This window comes from Poecilia reticulata, linkage group LG6 (genome assembly GCF_000633615.1).
Source record: "Poecilia reticulata strain Guanapo linkage group LG6, Guppy_female_1.0+MT, whole genome shotgun sequence".
Classification (NCBI taxonomy): domain Eukaryota; kingdom Metazoa; phylum Chordata; class Actinopteri; order Cyprinodontiformes; family Poeciliidae; genus Poecilia; species Poecilia reticulata.
This window is the reverse complement of record NC_024336.1, coordinates 783,737-803,995: the sequence shown is the minus strand read 5'-3', so window position 1 is coordinate 803,995 and position 20,259 is coordinate 783,737. Positions and strand designations below refer to the sequence as shown.

Below are 20,259 nucleotides of genomic sequence, written 5' to 3'. Positions count from 1 at the left end.
AATCTATCCTCCTCTGAAAGGAAGTGTGACATTTAGTCAGCAGTCATGGAAAAAGAAAGTCGGCCGTAATTCTTAAAAATAAAAATGTTTTCTATGTATTCAGTCTGAGTGTTCCGATTATTTTCGTCTTWTAAAGATAGATAGCTCTGCTATCTGTAAATGATCACCTGTGGGGTTGRACAAGCAAACAGCCTCACAGTCTTTCTGACCTACAAAACACATCCAGACAGTCCAGTGACTGGATTAGGATGTTTTTWGCTGCTRGTTGAGCTGAAATGATCACCCCAACTGGAGGATATGGTGAAAATGATGTAACTGTAAACGAATGGACAGACACTKACGGATGGGGCTAGAGCGCTCCCTCAGGAACCCTTCTTTCAGCCGGACCCCCTCCCCATCCGCTTAATCTTGTGGGAGTACTTGGCTCAAATTAGCTCCCTCGCTGTTGGAGCAAACACCCGGCACAATGACTCTCTTTCTGTGGAGAAGGATGAAGTAGTTTGAGAGGGCAGCCGGGGCMGACCAATCACTGATGCCTTGTGTGCTGGTTCTCTTTAGCTCTGCTCAACCAGCAGGCCGACAGGAAAGGAAGCATAAAGAGTGAGGCGAACAGCCCTGGATCCTGGCTCCAGCTTCAAACCTGAGGACAAGGGACGCTTAGAGAGTGACAGAGAGAGGGGAAGTGGAASGAAAACGGAGGAGGGAAAACGGGATGAGGGCAACATCTCTGATTGGTCTTCAGGGGCTGCACAGAACAGAGCTGTGCAGATCCGAAGTCAGTGTCCTGTCTCTGTCACCTTGTCYGCCTTAGCTCTCCCTGTTCTCCTCCTCAGTTGGTCCTAAAGTTCCTGTCTCACACTGTTCCTCTGTTGAACCACTGGCCCGTGGCTCAGAGACGAGTGAAGCAGGTGCTTGAGCTAAATAGTGAAAGGTTCATCTTTCTTCTAAGGATGAAGGACTCATTCCAGAAACAATCCAAAGGAAGAGAATTAGAAGAAGTGTCATAAAGGTTTATGTAGCAGAGCCAAAAAGTCAAGATGTGCAGCTGCAACCTTAAGGTATTTTTCTAATAATTAACCTATTAGCTGAATCTTATAGTTCTGCATGAAGAAATGAACAATACGTGCATCTACTTCTTTTATTAGAAATATTGTATCTAATTGTCAACTGGAACAAGTGTGAAAGTTGTTGCATTAGACACTGGATTCAGGAGCAATACTGAGAAATAACATTAAGACCTTTTAAATCAATATAATTCTAGCAAATTATGATTATGATGAGAGAGACGCTGGGGGAACTATGTTTCTCAGCTGGCCTTGGGTTTCCCCTGGAGGAGCTGGAACAAATGGTTGGGGAGACTAAAGTCTGGGCCTCCCTTCACAGATGGACGGACGGACAGACCCTGAAGTAAATGGACTACAGCAGCCGGATGCTCATCAGATGCAACTCCTGTCTGCTAACAATGGAGACTACAGTCTCCATTGTTAGCAGACCACAGGATCAGCCGAACTGGACAATAACAGACTAGAAAAACATCTCAGTTCATATATATGATTTAGATTCACAACAAATGTACATCTYGAAAAATGTATATACATTTTTTTACTCTGTATTAATTTGAGAAAGTTTAATGACTACAGATTTATTACAGAGTGAAATATTTCAAACCTTAATATTTCTAGTCATTTTGATGATTATGGCTTATGATAAATTAACAGTGTGGGCAGGCGCCAAGTCCTTCTGTAAATGAAATCAGAATTTTCAGCATGAAGTGCTCTAAAATATCCTGTGTTGACAGAAAACACTGGCTCAGAACCAGCAGATGGCATGTCAAATGGCAAGCGGACTGAGTTTATGTCCTAGTCATACTGACCACTCAAGGCATTTTACACAGGAGCCACATTTGGCAAACGGGAAACGCCTTGTATTTGGACAGCATCTTATCAAATCCAGAGAACCCCAAAGCCCTTCACACTATATTCAATCATTCACCCACACTCACACACTGATGGTGGCATGCTACTGGATTGTTGCAACAGCTGCCCTGGGGGCAGGCTGACCGAGAGGCAGCCATTCACCAACCCTCTGACCACCAACAGGAGGTAAGGCTGGTGAAGTGTGATGAACTCCAGCACCGACTCCACCATCGTCCATATCCAGTCACACTTACACATGCCTTGCCCAGTGGCACATTGAGCGATGACAGGAGGAAGCTGGAACCAATACCTACAACTTTTTGATTTCAAGACTACTCTCCACTTCCAACTCTTTCATCCCACTTGGAATCCCAAACCATCACTGACTGAGGAAGCTTCACACCAGGCTTCAAGCAACCTTAACGTTCTACAACTCCACTGTCTGGGAGCTTCATTTCCAAATAAAAGGCAAACATTACTTTCATTTGAAAAKACTTTGGATCATTGAACAGCAGATCAGTTCCTTCTCTCTTTTGCCCAAGAGAGAAGGAACTGGTTCAAGAGTTTGTAGCCCCTGTAGGATTCTTGGGATTCCTGTCAAGTTTTGGACTTGAGAACAAGGGAAATATTTATCTGTCCGCTGCTGTTGTTAGAGCTGGAGGCAGGAGGCGATGGAGACTAGAGTGAAGGGAGCTGGAGGTGTAATGATGTGAGGGGTGGAAAGATGTGCCACATAATTACTATAATACGGAAAATTTATGGGAAAATACTAATATGGGAGCACGGCAGGAAAGAGGAGAAAAATATGATAGTTTCCTGGTCAAAACAGAAGACTTGACAGGTATGATTCTTGGTGACTCCAACCTCAGTCCACTTCTTGTGGAGATTCTGACTCCTTTTAGGCTTTTTACAACATAAACATTCAAATGGCAAAATAAAATAAGATTAACCAAATGAGAAATGATGCATTTTACATGTTTCCACTGGATGCAGAAAAACGAAAGGTTTATTATTAATGATTACTAAATTAAACCAAACCAGTTTGTTATAACGAATATTAGTTATAACTTAAATGAATTTTCATGTTGTTTAGGAAGTAATAATAGTGTGAGAATGTATCGCCTCCTAGTGTACAAAAACATTAACCGTAAATGTGTTTGCACTCAATTCCTGAATAAGGTAGGGAGTATTATCTAGTCTAAAATACAGTTCAGTTCAAGTTTTTGCTCTCAAAAGAGTAACTAGATGTGATATATATAATTATTGGCAACTTTCTTCAGACTACAGAAGTTTAAACCAGAAGTTAACGTCTACTGAATATAAAGACAGTGGATAAAACCCAAGTCATACAGTTTAAAAGACAATTATCCCTGATACTGTTCAAATGTAAACTTCTGAATTTGAAGGAAGATACAAAAAAAATTTCTAAAAAAATATGTTCTCACAAAAWTTTTTTTTGGCATTTAGCATATAGAAATAATTTTGGTCATTCTAACTGACCTGAAACAGTTTGATTTAACGTCAGACAGTGATTCAGGCATGTAAATATCCGATTTGAACTGTAGGTGTGTGGTTCCAGTCTGAGGCTGCAGCAGAGGGTCAAACTGGAAATGGGAGAAAATACTCTTGCCATGTAAGATTTGCTTTTAAATCTGTTTCAGTACCAAAAAGCTTAAAAATAATAATTTGCTGACAGGAGTCYCCTTCAGGTGGGTGGGGGCTATTAAAAATGTCAGGGTTTGCAAAGAAAACCTGATGGGGAAGCATGTTATCTCGATCTTCAGAGTCTGTTTCCATGAGACATACTCACTGCTACACCAACCTTTCTTTATGGAATGGAAAAATCAAAAATGTCCTCAAATTCAGGGTTAAAATACTCTGTTAGACTTTGTCTTAATCCAGTGTCTGATCAGGGCTCTTAAACTCCAGTGAGTTCTACAGAATTCTGCTGACAATCTGGTAATTATTACCATTAATATGTGTGGACAGTGCAGCGCCTGGATGACCGCAGTTTGAAACATTTTTCTATTGTGAATAGACCTTTAATGACTAGTGTGGTAATATAAGGTATGCGGTTTTGCACTTGCCTTTTAGCTTAAACTTTGTTAAAAATTAAAAATAAAAAAAAATGTTAGGAAACCGATTATATGTGTCAGAAATATATTTAGAAATGCGCAAAAATCAGACTGGGTGCATATTAAAGTTTATTTGAGACTCTTAAGAAAATATCTTGACAAATCAAACTGATGAGACATGAAAGATRACGGATGGTTCCCAGCAGAAATCATCTGTAGGGGAAACAGGCAGACATAAAACACCGCAGCACAAAAAAATGTCAACATTAGGTAAACTGTAGCAGCTCGTATTAACAGATTTCAACAAAGTATTTTTACTGTCAACACATACAGATGACTTTGTTTTATTACATATGCTTTTTTTTTTTTTCTTACTGTCTAACAGTTGTACAGTCTGTTCAGTCTGGTGATGTCATTCTTGCTCATCTCAGTAGCCGTTCCAAAAGAAACGTTTGAATCGGGAATGGGAACCATAGTGGGCTGATTGTTTGCAGAGAACGCATACCTGGAACAAACAGAAAGGTTCATCCGAACAGAAATTAAACAGAAAATCATAAACTGTTTTACTGAATAAGGTTTGTGAAAAAGCTCGATAAACGACAGCGTGCAATAGGTTTAGGTGCTCACCACACCATTGTTTGTGTATGCTGTCAAATTCCTCGTTGTATATTAACTGGAAATTGTAATGAATATTGATAATACAGCTCTTTAAAAGGCTATCTGAAACAATGTTAGATTAGAAATATAGAAGGAAGTCTCTCCAAACCTGTGGTACTGCATGACAGAGTTGTAGTCATACGGGGTGTTTAAGTTCAGAGTGTCAAGCTTGTCAAAGGCGTACGCCAAACCTGGGAGGAACAAAAAAACATTTATAAGATGAGCTCATAAGGCTGGACACTGGTGACTGGTAGACTGTCATTTTAGCAGGATAGATTCTGTTTAAATCCTAGACTAAAAGTTATCTGCAGCTCCTACTGCAGCTACAGCTMCTAGTTATTGGGACTGTATCATGGAATTGTGACATGTGGGTTAGTAGCTCAGGCTCTGACCAGACTGGATGTTCTCCCAGAGGATTTTGATGTACTGGTCCCTGTCGGAGCGGCACTGCTCATGGTTGAAGCCGAGGGCGTGGAGCAGCTCGTGCTGGACGGTGCTGTGGTAGATGCAGCCGGCCCGGTCCAGAGACAGCGTCTGGCCGTAACCAAGCCGGCCAACGTACGAGTAACAGCTGCACAAGGACAAGTTTTCAAAAGGAATGCTGGTTAACTCACAGTTTTCACTGGGAATTACACACTGCCTTGAAAAGTATTTATATTCAACAATGTTCTCACATCACTGTGTTAAAATGATACAGTGCTGCGCATTTTACTGGGATTTTAGGTGAGAAAGCAGCAAAGTCTACATCTGGACAATTATTGAAACATCTGAGAAACAACAAAACTATGACGAGACACCCACAGCATGATACTCCTGCCACCATGTTTCACAGGGGGGAAGTTTTGTGCAGTGATTTGCAATGCCAGTTTTGCCAAAAACTGCATTTGGTATGAAAGCCATGCAAAATGTCAGTTCTTTCCCATCATCACATTTACACATAACTATTCAATTTTCCTTCTACTTCATCATCAACCAAAATGAAATTCTGAAAGTGTTTCATTTTATTACTTCATAGCTGGATTGTAATAAACTCAGTGATATGTTTCTGAAAACTCATGAGGCAAAAAAAAAGCGATTCCATTGCAGTTTTCCATTGCATTTGTGCAAAATGTATCTATTTCCACACGACTGTAAAAACCCCCTCATCCAACAGTGCAAACACTTATCAAAAAAATTGATTTTTTTCCCCCATTAAGCAAATTTGTTTCTTGCAATTTCAATTAGTGCAATTTTATGGTTAATGGAAACACTGCAGATGAAAATTTCACCCCAGCAGGTTTTTTTTAAACTTTTTATTTTAAGTTTAATTGGACATTGAAAATCCCTCAGATTCATTAAATACATAAATGATGTACCTAAAATTGTGAAAACTTAAAAAACAAAAACAAAAAAAAAAACCCACAGGACAGACAAAAAATATAAGAATTTCAAGGGCCACAAATGGCCCCTTGGATGCACTCTGGACACTCATTAAGCTAAAGACTTTTTCATTATTTCTGATGTTTTTTCCAGTGCTRGTTTATTTTTTTTAAATTGATGTATTTTCTTCCACTCAGAGTGTGGAAGAAAATACACTTCCGGGATGTGTTTATTGTAAGGTTTCACTCTGGATGAAGAAGTGACAGAATGTGTAGTTTGCAGCAGCATTCAGGAGCAGAGTGTTACCCGTTGTGCGACTGGATGCTCAGATAATCTCTCTCGCTGCTCCGCCTGGTGAAACGGATACAAGAAACGTCACTGAAGGACTCCAGGCCTCGCTCAATGATGGAGAGCTCCCGGGAAGCTGCAGAAAGACGAATAACAAAATAAAATCAGTCCCACAAAAACCTTTTTCCTTCATGTCAGATTGCTGTCAGAGTGTGGAAACAGTTAATCCATTGTTTTCCTGATGTAACGGCCATTTTAAAAATGAGCATTGATCACATAATGATGCGTTGTTAAAAAAAAAAAAATCAGTTTGTCGTATCAGCACAATCACATTGAATCAAATAAAAACATGCTGTGTTTTCTCCTGGGTCGTACTGTAGTGGTTGGCGATGACATAAGGGATGTAAACTTTTCCATCTGCAGATTTGGGCCACAGGCAGCCGCGTGAGGTGCACTGATCTGCGTTCCTCTCATTCTCATTGTTGTAGGCAATATCATCTATTACCAGGGGCTCATCCTCCGTGTGCACTGGCAGAGAATACATAAGGTTAGTTCACTTACATGAATATTCATTTAATCTAGAAATATACAAATACAATGTGGAAATTTGAAAGATTTTGGTCACGATTACAAAAATCCCCTGATTTATCTATAATTACTAAGGACAGTTACTCAAATGTTTGTGTTTATGGATGACAGAAATAACACTTCAAAAAAATGTATTCAAAAACCTAAAATGAATAGATTTATGTCCATGATGAGTGTGTGTATTGCACTCTGTCCTTCATCAGCACTGTATGAAGAAATGTATAAATCAACGTTTCTGTAAACTGGAAGACTACAATGAAAAACAATAAAAAATTGATTAAAGGAAAACATCCAGATGGTAAAAATATGTTAAGGGGGAAAAGGACTCATTTATTTAAGGAACTTGGATTAAAGTTTGGCTCTTAACTTAAGTCAAGTCTGGATGTTCAAAAAGACAAAAATTTATTAATTTTCTACTGACCAATGACACAGAACATAACTTTCTACAAATGGAGAGATGCTCTAAGGCTACCTTATCTGAAGATAGATGATCACAAACATAAAAGGAGGGAAAGAAACAGAACCAGAGCTACAAAACTGCTTGTTAGTTAAAAAAAATTAAATAAAACCATGGTCAGTTAGACAGCAGTAACAGAGTAAGAGAAGAGGAGAAAAACAATCCAGACCGTCGGATCTTTTCTAACCACATGTTAGCTGAACCGGTTTTCAGATTCTCACCAACATCCTTGTTGGCTCTCCACAGGAGCTCAGACACAGACAGCTCCTGGTCAGAGAGCAGGGAGGGGAAAAAACAAAAATTAGGACAAAAGACTACAGTAAGGGCAAATTTACAGCAAAAGAAAGTAATACTGCAGAACTAGTTCTTACATAACTTCTGACTGACCAAAAAGAAGTCATGTATACATTTATGTTCAGCTGTAAAAGTTTCTAAAATTGGTATGGCATTAAAGTAGCTCAATGTTTTTTGCTTCACAACATATTTATGAGTAAATTCTATTTGTTTAGTTTTAATTCATAAAAAGTGTGACCTAAAAGCAGCTCTAACTCATTTCCACACATACAGAAATTATTACAATCAAAATTCAACTACGAACAGATTATAATAGAGTTAGATCAATTCATTTTGAATAAGTCTATGTGGGTTTTTTTAACTACTGGAAGATCATTTCAAAACATTCAAACTGGATTTTCAGGTTCGTACAAACCCATCAAAATTTTTTACAATCTACATACATTGTCTCCCTGTTTTATTCATTCTTAACTCATCACATCATTGAAGATGTACAAGACAAATCAGGACATACACACTGTAAAAATAGTGGTATTGAATTAGAAAAGCATCTTGATACCGAGTATCGTCATTTAAATGTTACCCTGACGGCTCCTCACCTTCTGCTCCTCTGCCCAGCAAAAAGTGAAACCCACCACCAGGACCACGATGACTTTCAACACCACCACCATGTTACCAACCTGTAAAATACAGCATAAACACCTGTATCCCCCTGAATCTCCTACTTATATACCATCATATATTTACACACTTGTGAATATACATTTGTGTAGTTGGTGATAAGAGAGGCATTGCCTTGAAAACAGGCTGCCTGTTCCCACGATGAGTACACTAAGAGGAAAGTGCCTGAATGAGCAAAAAACAGCACATCTAGGTGATGTTTTTTACTTTTTTGAGGGTGTTTGGGGGGAAAGTGCATTTCTTTTTAAATTGTTACTTCTAAGTGTCTTTTGGGGTCTTCTCTGCTGGTTCTCAAGACAGAGTACCTCAAAAGAACATGATGTTAGCAAGAAAAAGAATTAGTCTAACCTCTGTCTTCCGCTGATCCAGGATAGGGTAGGGAGGCCCAGACTTCCCTGTCCCCTGCCACTTGTTCCAGGTCCTGCGGTGGAATCCCAGGATGTTCCCATACTCCCTCCAGTGTGTCCTGGGTCTTCCTCTGGGTCTCATTATGGTACCCAGAACACCTCACATCTTGACACAGAAGGAACTAAACCCTTCTCTGGCTCAAAACCAGGACCTCGGATTTGGAGGCATTGATCTTCCTCCCGGCTGTGAATTGTTCCAGCAAAAACTGTAGATCATCACTGGATGAGACGTGAACCGGTTTGATTAGAGGCTACCAAACTGGTTCCCCTCAACATCTCGGCTACACCTAGAAATTCTGTTCAACACGCTCCCAGATTTGATCACTAGTTTATAGCTATGACTAATTTTTAAGGTTTTTTTCCAGCTCTAGAGGCATTTATTTGAGTGTTCCAACAGGAAAGTGGGTTGTGAAAGAGGGAAGACATGCGGCAAAAGACATCAGACCAGGACTCTAACCTGTGGGTTGCACATTTTACTTCTGCCTTATAGTTTCTTTAAAGTTATTTTCTAGTTATAGCCTGTGGTGTCCAAAAAGTCATTCCTCAAGGGCCGATATGATAACCTGCATGATTTAGTTCTGCTAAACAAGCCATTTGATCCAGGTGTTGAACCAGGAAGAGAACCAAAACATGCAGGATGCCTTTGAGGACTGACCTGAACGAAACCTTTGTGCTGACCCTCGTTTTTCTCTAAAAACTCTTACTGAAGTTTAATTTCTGTTCAGCTGAAGAAAATTATGGCACATCCAAGTTTTGATTTGTTCCAGGCATCTGTTCAGTGGTTGATTGGGTTCATAGTCAGTTTGTGACATTGTGATGTAGATCTGTGTAGTATCTGCATAGCTATGACTAATCTTACTACTCCTTATAATCCAAGCTGGTGGGAGTATGTAGATATTAAATAAGAGCTGCCCCAAGAAATAAACCTTCAAATGATTTTTATCCTTTCCAATGAAAAGTTCATTAAGACTCAAACCAGTCAAATCCTGTACCAGTGTATTGTTGTCTTCAATAATGTGTTGATGTCAGCCCTGTCCAGTCCAAGAGTACCAACACTGTTTCTTCAACAGTCCAGATTGAACACAAAGTCCAGTACTTCTACAGCTAGTTGTGTGTTTAGTGATACAGCTGACTGTACTGGGGATTTTGATGAGAGTAAAGGGAAAAGTTAAAAAATAGACTCGGCAGCACATGAGCAGAAACAACATATCGACAGTATTGACCAACATTTATTCAGAAAATAAAAGCAGCAAGGAGGAGACATTAAAGTACAATCAGTTGAAATTAATAACAGCATTTTCACAGATATTTTTATCATTTCAAACATAATCCTGTGACTTACTGAAGACATCACTGACATTGATTTGACTGAGCCCTGGCCTCAGTTGATTCAAGTTATTGACAGGAGATGTTTGGAGGATCAGAAGGACAGGTTGATGAGTGGAGCACTGTTCTCTTTTTTATCCTCTGGACTCCACTTGATAAGAGGAGAGCTCAGGTCAATTAGCTGGAAAAACAAAAAAAATCTAATATTGTTAACACAGGCCTCTAATCAAACAGTGAATCAGCTGAATTTGCAAGTACAAATAAAACAGCTTATTTAGAATTTCTTTCAAAGCCAAGTTGATGGGTAAGATACTTGATACTATTTTTACCTTTCAAAACTAAAAACAGCATTAGGCACAGAGCCTTATGCCTTGGAGGAAACTTCTGAATGTTTTCATGCCAAACATGTTGTATTAGTTACACACTAAGCGAGGCTCTGTAACTAGGTGAACCCAATACACAGAATGTTCAAAGCATACCTGATACTTGAAACCAGAACCCCTCCAATGATACAGGTTATATATAATGAAGTACTAAGGCTGCGTTCATACAGCAGGTCTTGATGTTCAATTCAATTTTTTTTTGCGTGGTCCATCATGCTACAAATGACCCACAATCAGACTTCTGTGTGAATGTTTATGACTCCAACTTGGACAACTTCCAAAAACATTTTTTGTAACCCAGTGTTGAGATAATTATTATTGAAGTAAAAATTAATATAGAAAAATTAAGGAAAATACCCTGCATATTTTCATCATTACCATTTCAGTTCATTATATTAACCAACTAAAGCACAGCTATTTGATGTAAGCTTTTTCTTGAAGGATTCAGATGATGCACAGTGAATTAACTCATGCATGACTGGTGCTGTACAAACCTAGTTGACCTCAAGGTGGACAATCAGAATCACTGAAGCTCAGTGAAGCAAACGGTCAGACTGAGCTGGATTACCTGGGTAGTGGTGCAGCTCTTGCTGCTGGTGCGAATCAGGTCGGGGGTGTTGGCCAGATCGATGAGGAGCTTCTCTTGAGGCTGAAGACTCGGAGGAGGCAGATCCAGCAGGAGAACCTGAGGCGTTAAAACTCTGATGAGGTTTATTTACAAGGAGTAGCTGGAGGACTGGAGCACCATCCAGCCATATTGGAGGATTTTCAATCTTGGATGCTTTGAAAGGATTTCCAATGTTTGGCAACTTTACTTGTCCTTTCTTTATGCAACAATCCATATGCAAGTTTTGTGGATGGTTCTGTTTTCTGTCATTTTTTTCTTTGTTTTCCTATACTTACATTCAGGGTGGCTGGAGTAAAAGTGGCACAAATGTTTGACACCAATTTCATTTGATTTGAAGAAGGTGGAGCGGAGTGGGGCACAACTTCACTCAGGTGTGGAGTTTTATTGTTCTTCTTTGACTGTATGTTCTTTTAAAGCTCATTTATTAAAAATAAGTAAAAACAACTGAGTAACTATTCTCATTTTTACAGCTGTCGCCATCATGTGCTTAAGGAAAGTCTTCAAGAGATCACATTTCAACACTTCTTACAGATCTTGTAATTTCTGGAGCTAAACTCATCGACACCATCATGACAGAGTTCCTGAAGTCTAAAGGTTGAGGGCCTCTGCTTCCCTCTGAAATATTTAACTGTATCTGAACAGTGCGTTTGATTCTGCTACAACAGCTCATCAGTTCCGTTTCGCAAATGTTTTTTAACCCAGGTTGTTTATCACCATCATTTCTGGGACAATTTATTGTCCAACAAAATTTGTCATTGTGACATGCCCAGAGAACAGTTATTTCATTTAAGACTGTATATTAGAAATCATTTTGGAACAGACTTGAATGACCTCGGGGTTTTTTTTGCTATAGATGTGAATCATAACTAGGGAAGTTTGGGAGAAACAGGAGTCTGTGACTCCGGGTTATAAACTGACCTCTTGCGCTGCGCTGTCCTCCATCTCCTCCGGTTCTACCGGATTGGGAACCGTCTCGCTGATCGTTGACTCTCCAAGATCCATGTTTTGTGTTTGCTTGGTCTCTGGACTGATGGAAGGCAGGGTGAAGGGAGACTCCTCCTCTTCCAGACAGAAGACCTGGATGTCAGGGCAATACACAGGCTCTTCCTCCTGTTTGCCTTTTGGAACCGGGCTACAGAATAATACGACACATACAGTACAGTGATGGGTTTTTTTGGAGAATGATGTAGCCGTCTCCCCTCTCACATGTTCCCAGCATCTCACCTACACCTCTGTTGTTTCTCCGCTGAACTCAGAGTGAGAGAGATGCTGGAGTCTGACCTAAATGGCGGCCTGAGAGTCCTGTTCTGATTGGAGGGGGTCTGGAAGGTGGAGGTCCTGCGCTTAACTGGGGTGGGTAGTGCGGAAGGGCGCCGTGCAGCCACCTGCTGGGGCTTACTGCTGCCAACAGAGGGCGTCAGAGAGCCAGCTGACAGCTTCTGAGGACGACTGAGAGAAAAAGGATTAAATATTAAATGAATAATGAGCAGACCAAAACCTGGAGTCATATGTACATAACAGTCAGGGCTGATGGAAAAACTGCAGCTGGTGGCAACTCTCCTATTTTTCATTCCGAAAATCTGATCACTCCATGTAAGCAGGGCAATTTATAAAGCGTCTGTCTTTTCTGAAACTTACGTTCTTAACCAAGAAAAGCAAAAAGAATTACAATCAATAACTTTTAAAGACGGATAGTATATAAAATAAACGTTTGTGAGCTTTACGTATTGTTATGTTATTTCCTCATCAAAACCATATCTGGAGCATTGCCTTGATTCTTTCATGCATGTCTGAGAAATCCTTTAGTCTCCATGGCAACCACTGAGGGTGGCTTAATACGTGGTCTCACAAAGCTCCGCCTCCCGCCTTACAGAGTCCCGTCCCTCAGACTAGCAGCAGTAATTAGCAAACACCTGGTAGAACTGTGAGTCTGCTGCACTCATCATGTGGATGTCCTGATACGACTTTTTTATTTCCACTACGACACTACCTCGCATTTACCCAATACAATATCAGCAGAAATCATACATACATATTGCTTATTTTAAGTAGTTTTGTATGCCGCTGAGTTATCTACAGCGTTTTTATAACAGGAGGTAACATAGTTACATGATTGAAACTATATTCTCAGAAAATACACAATACATATTGTATTTAGCCTACAATCGTTAATAAATATACAGAATCATTTCCAGTGTTTTCAGGCTTGTGGTTGGGTTAGAAGTTGAACATTTTTCCAAATTTGCTCACTTATTTCATAACAATCAGGCCCCCAAAAACTAAAGCAGCACACATTAATGGATGATGTCAGATTGATTTTCTTTTACAAGCCTGGTATGAAAACATCAGAGCTCCTAAGAGTCATAATGGTGATTTAAAACATGGACGTGGTGTACCTGACTGTGCTGCTCGTTGACAGCCTTTTTGGCTTCATCACCTTGGATACACCTGAGGAGGAAATTCCGGATTAATAAATGAATAATTACCTCACCATTTCCATATTCTGCCACATTTGTATATGAACAGAATATTTTAGCAGAAGATGTAAAATCTTCTGCTAGCAGCATGTGTTCTCACCTTCTGCATGGACTCCTTTGTTGGCCATGTTGGGAGTCGGATGAACCAGTCCTCCAGGTTTAGATCTGGTCTTCATTCCGCTATGCAGCCGGTCTGAGCCAGTGGCACCAACAGACCCGGTTCTCTTTGGGGGGGTTGGTTGGACTGGTGTGGACTCGGCTCTCTTTAACGGTGTGGACCTGGCAGCTTTAGCTCGCTCCGCGTCAGGAGGCTTTTTGGCCTGAGTGGGCTGGGAGCGAGAGCCGGTTCTGGAAGAAAGCAGCTCTGTCGAGGCGGAGAGAGTGGACCGGCGAGGTCTGCTCAGACCCGGCTCCCTGCTGGGGGCCTCCGCGGGACCACTGGAGTTGCTCACGCTTCGGTTTAAGGAGGAGTTCAGTTTGCCTGGGTGGACATAGAACAGATCCACAGCAAATTCAGCTTTCATTCAAAAGTTTTGATTAAACAAACAGATCTTATTGCTGCTGATGGGAGAGATGAAGCTTTTTTGTCAGCTCAATAAAACCCATTGAGGTGAAAAACCTATTTTTCAAATGGAGCTCTGGCCAAGAGGTGGAAACAAAAACACTCACCAAAAAATACACAGTTAAAATGTCAACTTTTAACTGTGTAAGCTATATATATAAAAACAGATTCAGTCTCTAGAGTCTAAAGCTTCTGTAAAGCTTTAAAATACCAAATCCAATTTATCTCTCCCAGAACTAGAAAAAAAAATKCCATTTTTTCTTCTACTTTCAGAAGAAATTTAAATTTTACCCTTCTTATAATATGTTTACTGTAAAATAAAATGGAAAAAAGATTAAAATAAAAATAGGTCTAGAAGAGTTCTAAAACCAGGAGTTCAAAAAGAGTTCTTAAATAAACTTCATTCAGAGAAATTGCTTTTATTCTTTCTATGCAGAATTCAAAAAGTAGAAGTGCATTGTATTTCAAGATATAGTTTCTGGTTATCGATCAGAGACAGGGTCAGAATGAAACCATCTGATTCCAGGCGGCAGCTACATTTCCTGGTGCCTTTCTTCAGACATCCAGTGAGAGCTTAGCATTTAGCGTACCTGTAGCCGGGGACTGAGACATGCTAGAGTTAAGGTTGGACAGCGAGGATGAGGATGAAGAGGTTTTCCTCCTGTCTGTGACCTTCCAGCCCTGAACAGGTGGAGCTTTAATGCCTGACAGCTTTCTCAGTCCAGCACTCTGTCAGAAGAGAAACAAAAAAATAGTATTTACACAAAGGGTTAATGTGGCTAAGATGAAAAAAAGACAACAAAAAAACAAAGGCATTTTAATCTTAAATGCAAAGTGTACATATCTGACTCTGCTCTGACTCTTTTTCAGCGCATGGCCTTTTTTTGAGTCAATATACTAAAGTTAACGATTAATCAATTACTAAATTAGTTGACAATTATTTCAATAACCAATTCTTCACAATTAATCGTTTGAGCCTTAATTTCATATCAGCATATGCACTGATACAGTTTGTCTGACAAACAGTGGGAACAGTGTTATGTTTGCATTATAACTACATCTTATCAAGCTGCAGCATTTTTTACTGGTTGAGATAAAAAAAAATGCATAAAACGCATTTTTTATACGTTTTATGCATAAAAAAATAGTACAAGAAATTGGAGGCTTCTTCAATATGTTGTAATACAGACTGCAACAGGAGATCCTTCCTGCCCTCTGCCATCACCGTCTGCAATACGTTTTTAATTAAATGAGTTCCAACAACATTTAATATCCCGCTGGGTTCAATAAAGTATTTTTAAATTTGAATAGACAGCTCCTTTAAGCTTCCTTAGTCTTAGCGCCACATTCAGGAAATGTCACAGCGAGGAAGTTTTTATGTCATACTGTCAGTTTCAAAAACCACACACACACACACGCGCACACACACACACACACACACACACACACACACACACACACACACACACACACACACGAGGTCACAGTGCGACCTCACCGGATCGCGCAGAGTAAAAAACTTGTGGGATCTAAAGACAGCAGGAGCGCTGGGTCATGTTTTACCTTAGAGGGTGGGGCCAGTGAGCGTTTCCCTAGCATACTGGAGTTAAAGGAGCAGTCGCTGTTATCAGACGCCACGCTCACCGAGTCAGACAGCAGATCTTCTGATGACTCTGCCTTGTTTCTGAGACCACAGGATGGGCTCCGCTTCAAAACTCCTGCAGTCTAAAAAATAAAATTCTCACATGTCAACATTTTTCTTTTTTTTTGTCACTCTTAAACTGCTGCAAGACTAATAGAAAAGCCACTCACTCTGCTGGGTGGCTGGAGTCTGGTTTTCTCCGCTCCGCTGCTGCTGGCTGAACAGGAACCTGCCGGGGCCACTGGTTTACTTGGCAGAGCTGTAGCGGCCCGCAGCGCCGCCTTCCCTCGCAGCGCTGGTCTCGCCTGAGGTCTGGCTCCGACCATAGGGCTGGAAGTGATGAGTCTGGCGGCAGGGCAGCTGGACGAAACTCTGCTGGAGCTGCTGCCTCTCAGCAGGCGGTGCTGGACGGCAGGTGGCAGCTGCCGCAGGGGACTGTCCTGTACGCAGAACGTCTGACGTTTGATGGGGTTGAGGCTGCTGGCAGTGTGCCCCAGCAGTCCTACTTTCACTTCAGTGTCCTGGATGAATTCCTCCGTCGCCGCCACGCTGTTCGTGTCAGCATCAGAGGCTGTGTGGGTTGTGTTGGTGTTCTGGAAGAGTGGTTCTCCGCACTGCAGCTGGCTGGCGAGTTTGTGGGCTTCCTCACACACAGCTTCCAGCTGATCAGCAGTCAGTGGGGTCCAGACCGCCTGCACGCCTCCGCCACCTTCCTCAGGCTGGGAGGATAGGTCAGTGGAAACACACTGCTCTGTGTGGTCCACAAACACCTCATCATCTTCTTCTTCTTCTTCTTTGGCGCTGCGGATGACAAATATTTCACAAACACAAATACAGCTGTGATGAAGTGAAGGAGCTCAAAACAATCATGATGACAAAATTCCACATGAATGTTTTATTTTACAAATGTGTTCTTTACAAGGGATCGATAGTACAGTCTGAAGGGGGTTTAAAGTTGCAGCATAAACTTTTGCAAAATATGTTTCTTACATATTTGCTAAAACTGTCACCATGTTGTGACAGCATGTGACAGATAATCTGTAAAAAGATCCATTTCCTGCACCTCCTCCCTGAGCTGCTATTGTCGTCTGAAGAAATGCCAGACTCTTGACCAAAAACAACCAATCAGAGCCAAGAAAATAAAAAGTAGGGAGTCAAGGATTGAGGCTTGGGGAACACCAAGACTCAGTGGATGGATGGGTGTGAAAAGACTGAAAATGAATAAACTGAGTGCAGACAGAACAATTATATATGAACCAGTTTAAGGAGTACCAGTTGTAATTTTTATCAGAGCAGTTTTGGTGCTGTGATGGAGGCAGAAACCAGATTAAAACTCTTCATATAAACTAGAATTTGCTTGGTGTAAATGAGTGATTCTTTTTTTGCGGCAACATTTCGGCCTCAGGATTTTTGAAAAAAAAAAAAAAAAAAAAAAAGTATTAATGTTTTAAGTTTTAAATATTTTGTTACAACACTGACATGTTTAACAATAAGAAATTAATAATGGGCAAGCTCAGGATTGGATAAATTAATAATTACATGTATTTTTTTTCACCATTGTCTCTGAATGTGTTCCACCCTGTTATGAACATTTATATATAGACCACAAATAGTTAAACAGTAAAATTTTGAAAAATAATTACTTTTTCTTAAAGGAGTGTGTCCCTTTTACTATATAATGTTTTATTCTTGAAATTGTAACRCATGAAGTTACGAATCATTTATGTCTGTATTGTAAAGAAAAAACTTTTTTTTTACTCATTATTACTGACAGCATTGAAAATATTGGTAATTTAAAAAACTTATACCAATATGCGCATTTATTGGTCTTCAACTCCCAACATGGCACAGAAAAATTCACAGTACTTAAAAGTTTCTGTAACAATATTTAATAAAAACATGTGTGGAATGGAACATCACACCCTGTTATTGTCCCATAACAAGGTGGAAAATTCAATGTCTTTGATTCTAAAATCTGACAATTTTCATTATTAGTTGCAGGATTGGCTCTTCAAGTCAAAGTATAGGTAGAGTATTTGTCCTGGCTCTATTTGGGTAAACAGGCGACATCCCTGTAGTGGATTTTCCCAGKACAGGTACTCATTGTTCCCCTCACAGGAGTCAATGGGGGTAACTAGCAAAATGAAAACAGACAAATGGTAAAGACATCTGATAATACCTCAGACTACTCTGCAACTCTATTCCATCATCTGAAATGTTTTTATTTGACTTAAAATTATTACTTTTCACTCTAATTTCTACCTTATTTGGTTCATGAACCTAACAGGGTGGAACATAACAGGGTGGAACTTTTCTAACTAATCTACCTGTAGCTCTTTATGTGGTCAACATTTAGCTAGCTAACCTTCAACAGAATAACAAAACTTTAATGACTAAATCTAGTATGTGTTTTAAATTCTACTGAATAAACATTTTTCGCAATCTATCCTAACAGGGTGGAACTTTAAGCTTTACTCATACAGGTTTAACATATTTCAGCTAAGAAAAAGTACATAGATGGGGACAGTTGAAGCTTACTTTGTTTTCCATGGTTGAATTCACCTCAAAACCAATTGATGTCACATTAAATGGTTTTTATGGAATTTTAGACTTTTTGAAGGCAAAAAGGAAACATCATAACAGGGTGGAAAGGTAGTACTGGGACTTGTATAATATGAAGAAAATATCAAATGACAAAATAGTTTCAGTAGATTCAATTGCATATTAAAATAAGGTTTAGTCCAGTCAATCAACTTATTGAAGAAAAACATAAATATATATATATTTTATAGTTTAAACTTCATGAGGAAGTCTATTACACTGCACTGGGGACAAAATGAAATTGAACATGTCGGTCACCAAAAAGGTGTGTAAAGAACAAAATAATATTTAAAAGGCATTTCATTTGTATTTGAATAATGGCAAACATCTAAATGTATAATTAAAATACTTTGTTGTAAATATTAGGCACATTTTACAAAAAATAATTGTAAGCAAAACATGGGGACATGGAATGTTGCTGCAAAAAACAATCACCCAAATGCAATTGCCTAACGAGAATTTTTTTTTAAACAGAGGTGAAAGTATTACTTTATAATAACTCCACTATGAAAAATTAACAACCGACAAGAGATATCCTAAGCCCATAATTATGATAGTCATGCCAATGTCGAGTGTATAACAATTTCTAACTTCACATTAGTCCACATCCGTTTAGCTATGCACAGCATTTCAAAAGAAATTCTGAATACTAAGAATATTTATCAAATGACAATTTCTGCAAAAATGATTACCCAGTTTATCAAACAAACCGAAACTGCTTCCTTATCTAAAGAACAGAGCTGTCATCGAAGATACAGATTAATAAAATCTATAACCACGAAAGAGAATGAGAGAATTTATTATCAAATAAAAAAAGAAATAGACTTTATACTGAGAAGCTGTTGAGAACTGATTTGTTACAAAGTCAAACTCAAACTGAGAAGTGCAACTTCTGCTAATGAAACATTTGAGGGTTTAGAAATAAAAACTCTCACCTGACAGGCGACAGGGACACGTCGAAGTCAAACTTTTCATCTTGCAAAAAGCACATATCTGCTCAGAAGGGACAGCGTGGTGAAAACAGCGAAAGAAAACGCATCAAGAGCAAAAAGCAGCAGCTGACTTACCGCTGTTAGCTCCACGGTCCATCTCTGTGTGCTGCGGATTGACCCAGTTCAGATCTGCAGTGTTACACGGAACTCTGACATTAGACTGACATGACAAAACTTAAAAAGAATACTAACGGGTAGTTTAAACACGAATGCTAACCCAGTTTATTACATTACTGACACCAAATGTTTTTCTTTTTTTTTTACCTCCAAGCTAATTGTACGTTAGCGTGCTAGCTCGTTTTTAGACATTATCAAGCAGTAACCTATATAAACAGTAACACGTAGCTTTTCACATCAATTTAATCGACCGCAACACCCCATGGAAATGACACACCACCCGTTTGTTAACAACGTAAATCATACAAACCGTAAACTCCTCTTAAATTGTTTCTGTCCTGATTTAAACTTCCACTCAACACACCGAACAAATAATTCAAATCTCCTTCGCTCTGTTCATGTGACAAAGAACGCTTCTGCTATTGGCTGAAAAGTTGTGTGACGAAGAACTGAGAGGAATTGTGGGTTTGTAGTCCTGTGTAGTCCAATAACTGGACTACCAGCCCAATTATATAATTGAGTTCGAAACAGCATAGATTTGTCTCCCTTCTGTTTAGACTGTGTTAAGTATATTAACACAACTTGACGCCGTGAATTAATTCTTAATTTTCCCTCTGTTGGATGTATAGCCGGGTTAATAAAAACGCACCACAGACGCCACCAGATGGCAGCACAGTTTTAAAATGTAGCTAAATTCTTCTCAGGTAAGGGAACCTTAAGAGGTCAAACTACTGAGAATCACAGAAACAAGCAATATTTCTGTACATAACATCATGTCTTAGTTTCCAGGATGTCGATATATACAATAC

The 20,259-nt window shown here is 39.6% G+C and overlaps 2 protein-coding genes across 3 annotated transcripts; both read right to left on the bottom strand.

Moving 5' to 3' along the window:
• Positions 1-4,102: 4,102 nt before the first annotated feature.
• LOC103465640 (high choriolytic enzyme 1-like) lies at positions 4,103-9,851 on the bottom strand. The gene is made up of 8 exons (XM_008410658.2): positions 8,234-9,851; positions 7,562-7,607; positions 6,671-6,823; positions 6,314-6,431; positions 5,041-5,219; positions 4,758-4,839; positions 4,367-4,496; positions 4,103-4,204 (listed from the first exon to the last, which is right to left on the bottom strand). The coding sequence occupies exons 1-7, from the start codon at positions 8,303-8,305 to the stop codon at positions 4,370-4,372; spliced, it is 777 nt and encodes a 258-aa protein (XP_008408880.1). The 5' UTR covers positions 8,306-9,851; the 3' UTR covers positions 4,103-4,204; positions 4,367-4,369.
• An 82-nt stretch (positions 9,852-9,933) lies between these two features.
• Positions 9,934-19,861, bottom strand: gtse1 (G-2 and S-phase expressed 1). 2 transcript variants are annotated; one of them, XM_008410659.2, is made up of 12 exons: positions 19,761-19,861; positions 19,409-19,462; positions 19,277-19,334; positions 15,911-16,541; positions 15,662-15,823; positions 14,689-14,827; positions 13,637-14,017; positions 13,456-13,507; positions 12,284-12,508; positions 11,978-12,191; positions 11,000-11,116; positions 9,934-10,229 (listed from the first exon to the last, which is right to left on the bottom strand). In XM_008410659.2, exons 2-12 carry the CDS (start codon positions 19,428-19,430, stop codon positions 10,143-10,145), a joined length of 2,088 nt encoding a protein of 695 aa, XP_008408881.1. In that variant the 5' UTR covers positions 19,431-19,462; positions 19,761-19,861; the 3' UTR covers positions 9,934-10,142. The 2 variants fall into 2 exon arrangements, with proteins under 2 accessions (XP_008408881.1, XP_008408882.1); XM_008410660.2 differs by having other exon boundaries at positions 15,743-15,823.
• Between the last annotated feature and the right edge of the window lie 398 nt (positions 19,862-20,259).

Coding starts and splice junctions, on each gene's coding strand:
- LOC103465640 (XM_008410658.2), bottom strand. CDS start 8,305: ATGGTGGTGGTGTTGAAAGTCATCGTGGTCCTGGTGGTGGGTTTCACT. Junction 7,608..8,233: donor GCTGGGCAGAGGAGCAGAAG/GTGAGGAGCCGT, acceptor CTCTCTGACCAG/GAGCTGTCTGTGTCTGAGCT. Junction 4,497..4,757: donor TCTGTCATGCAGTACCACAG/GTTTGGAGAGAC, acceptor TGTTTGTTCCAG/GTATGCGTTCTCTGCAAACA.
- gtse1 (XM_008410659.2), bottom strand. CDS start 19,430: ATGGACCGTGGAGCTAACAGCG. Junction 16,542..19,276: donor GTGTCCCTGTCGCCTGTCAG/GTGAGAGTTTTT, acceptor TGTCATCCGCAG/CGCCAAAGAAGAAGAAGAAG. Junction 11,117..11,977: donor AGGACAGCGCAGCGCAAGAG/GTCAGTTTATAA, acceptor TTAACGCCTCAG/GTTCTCCTGCTGGATCTGCC.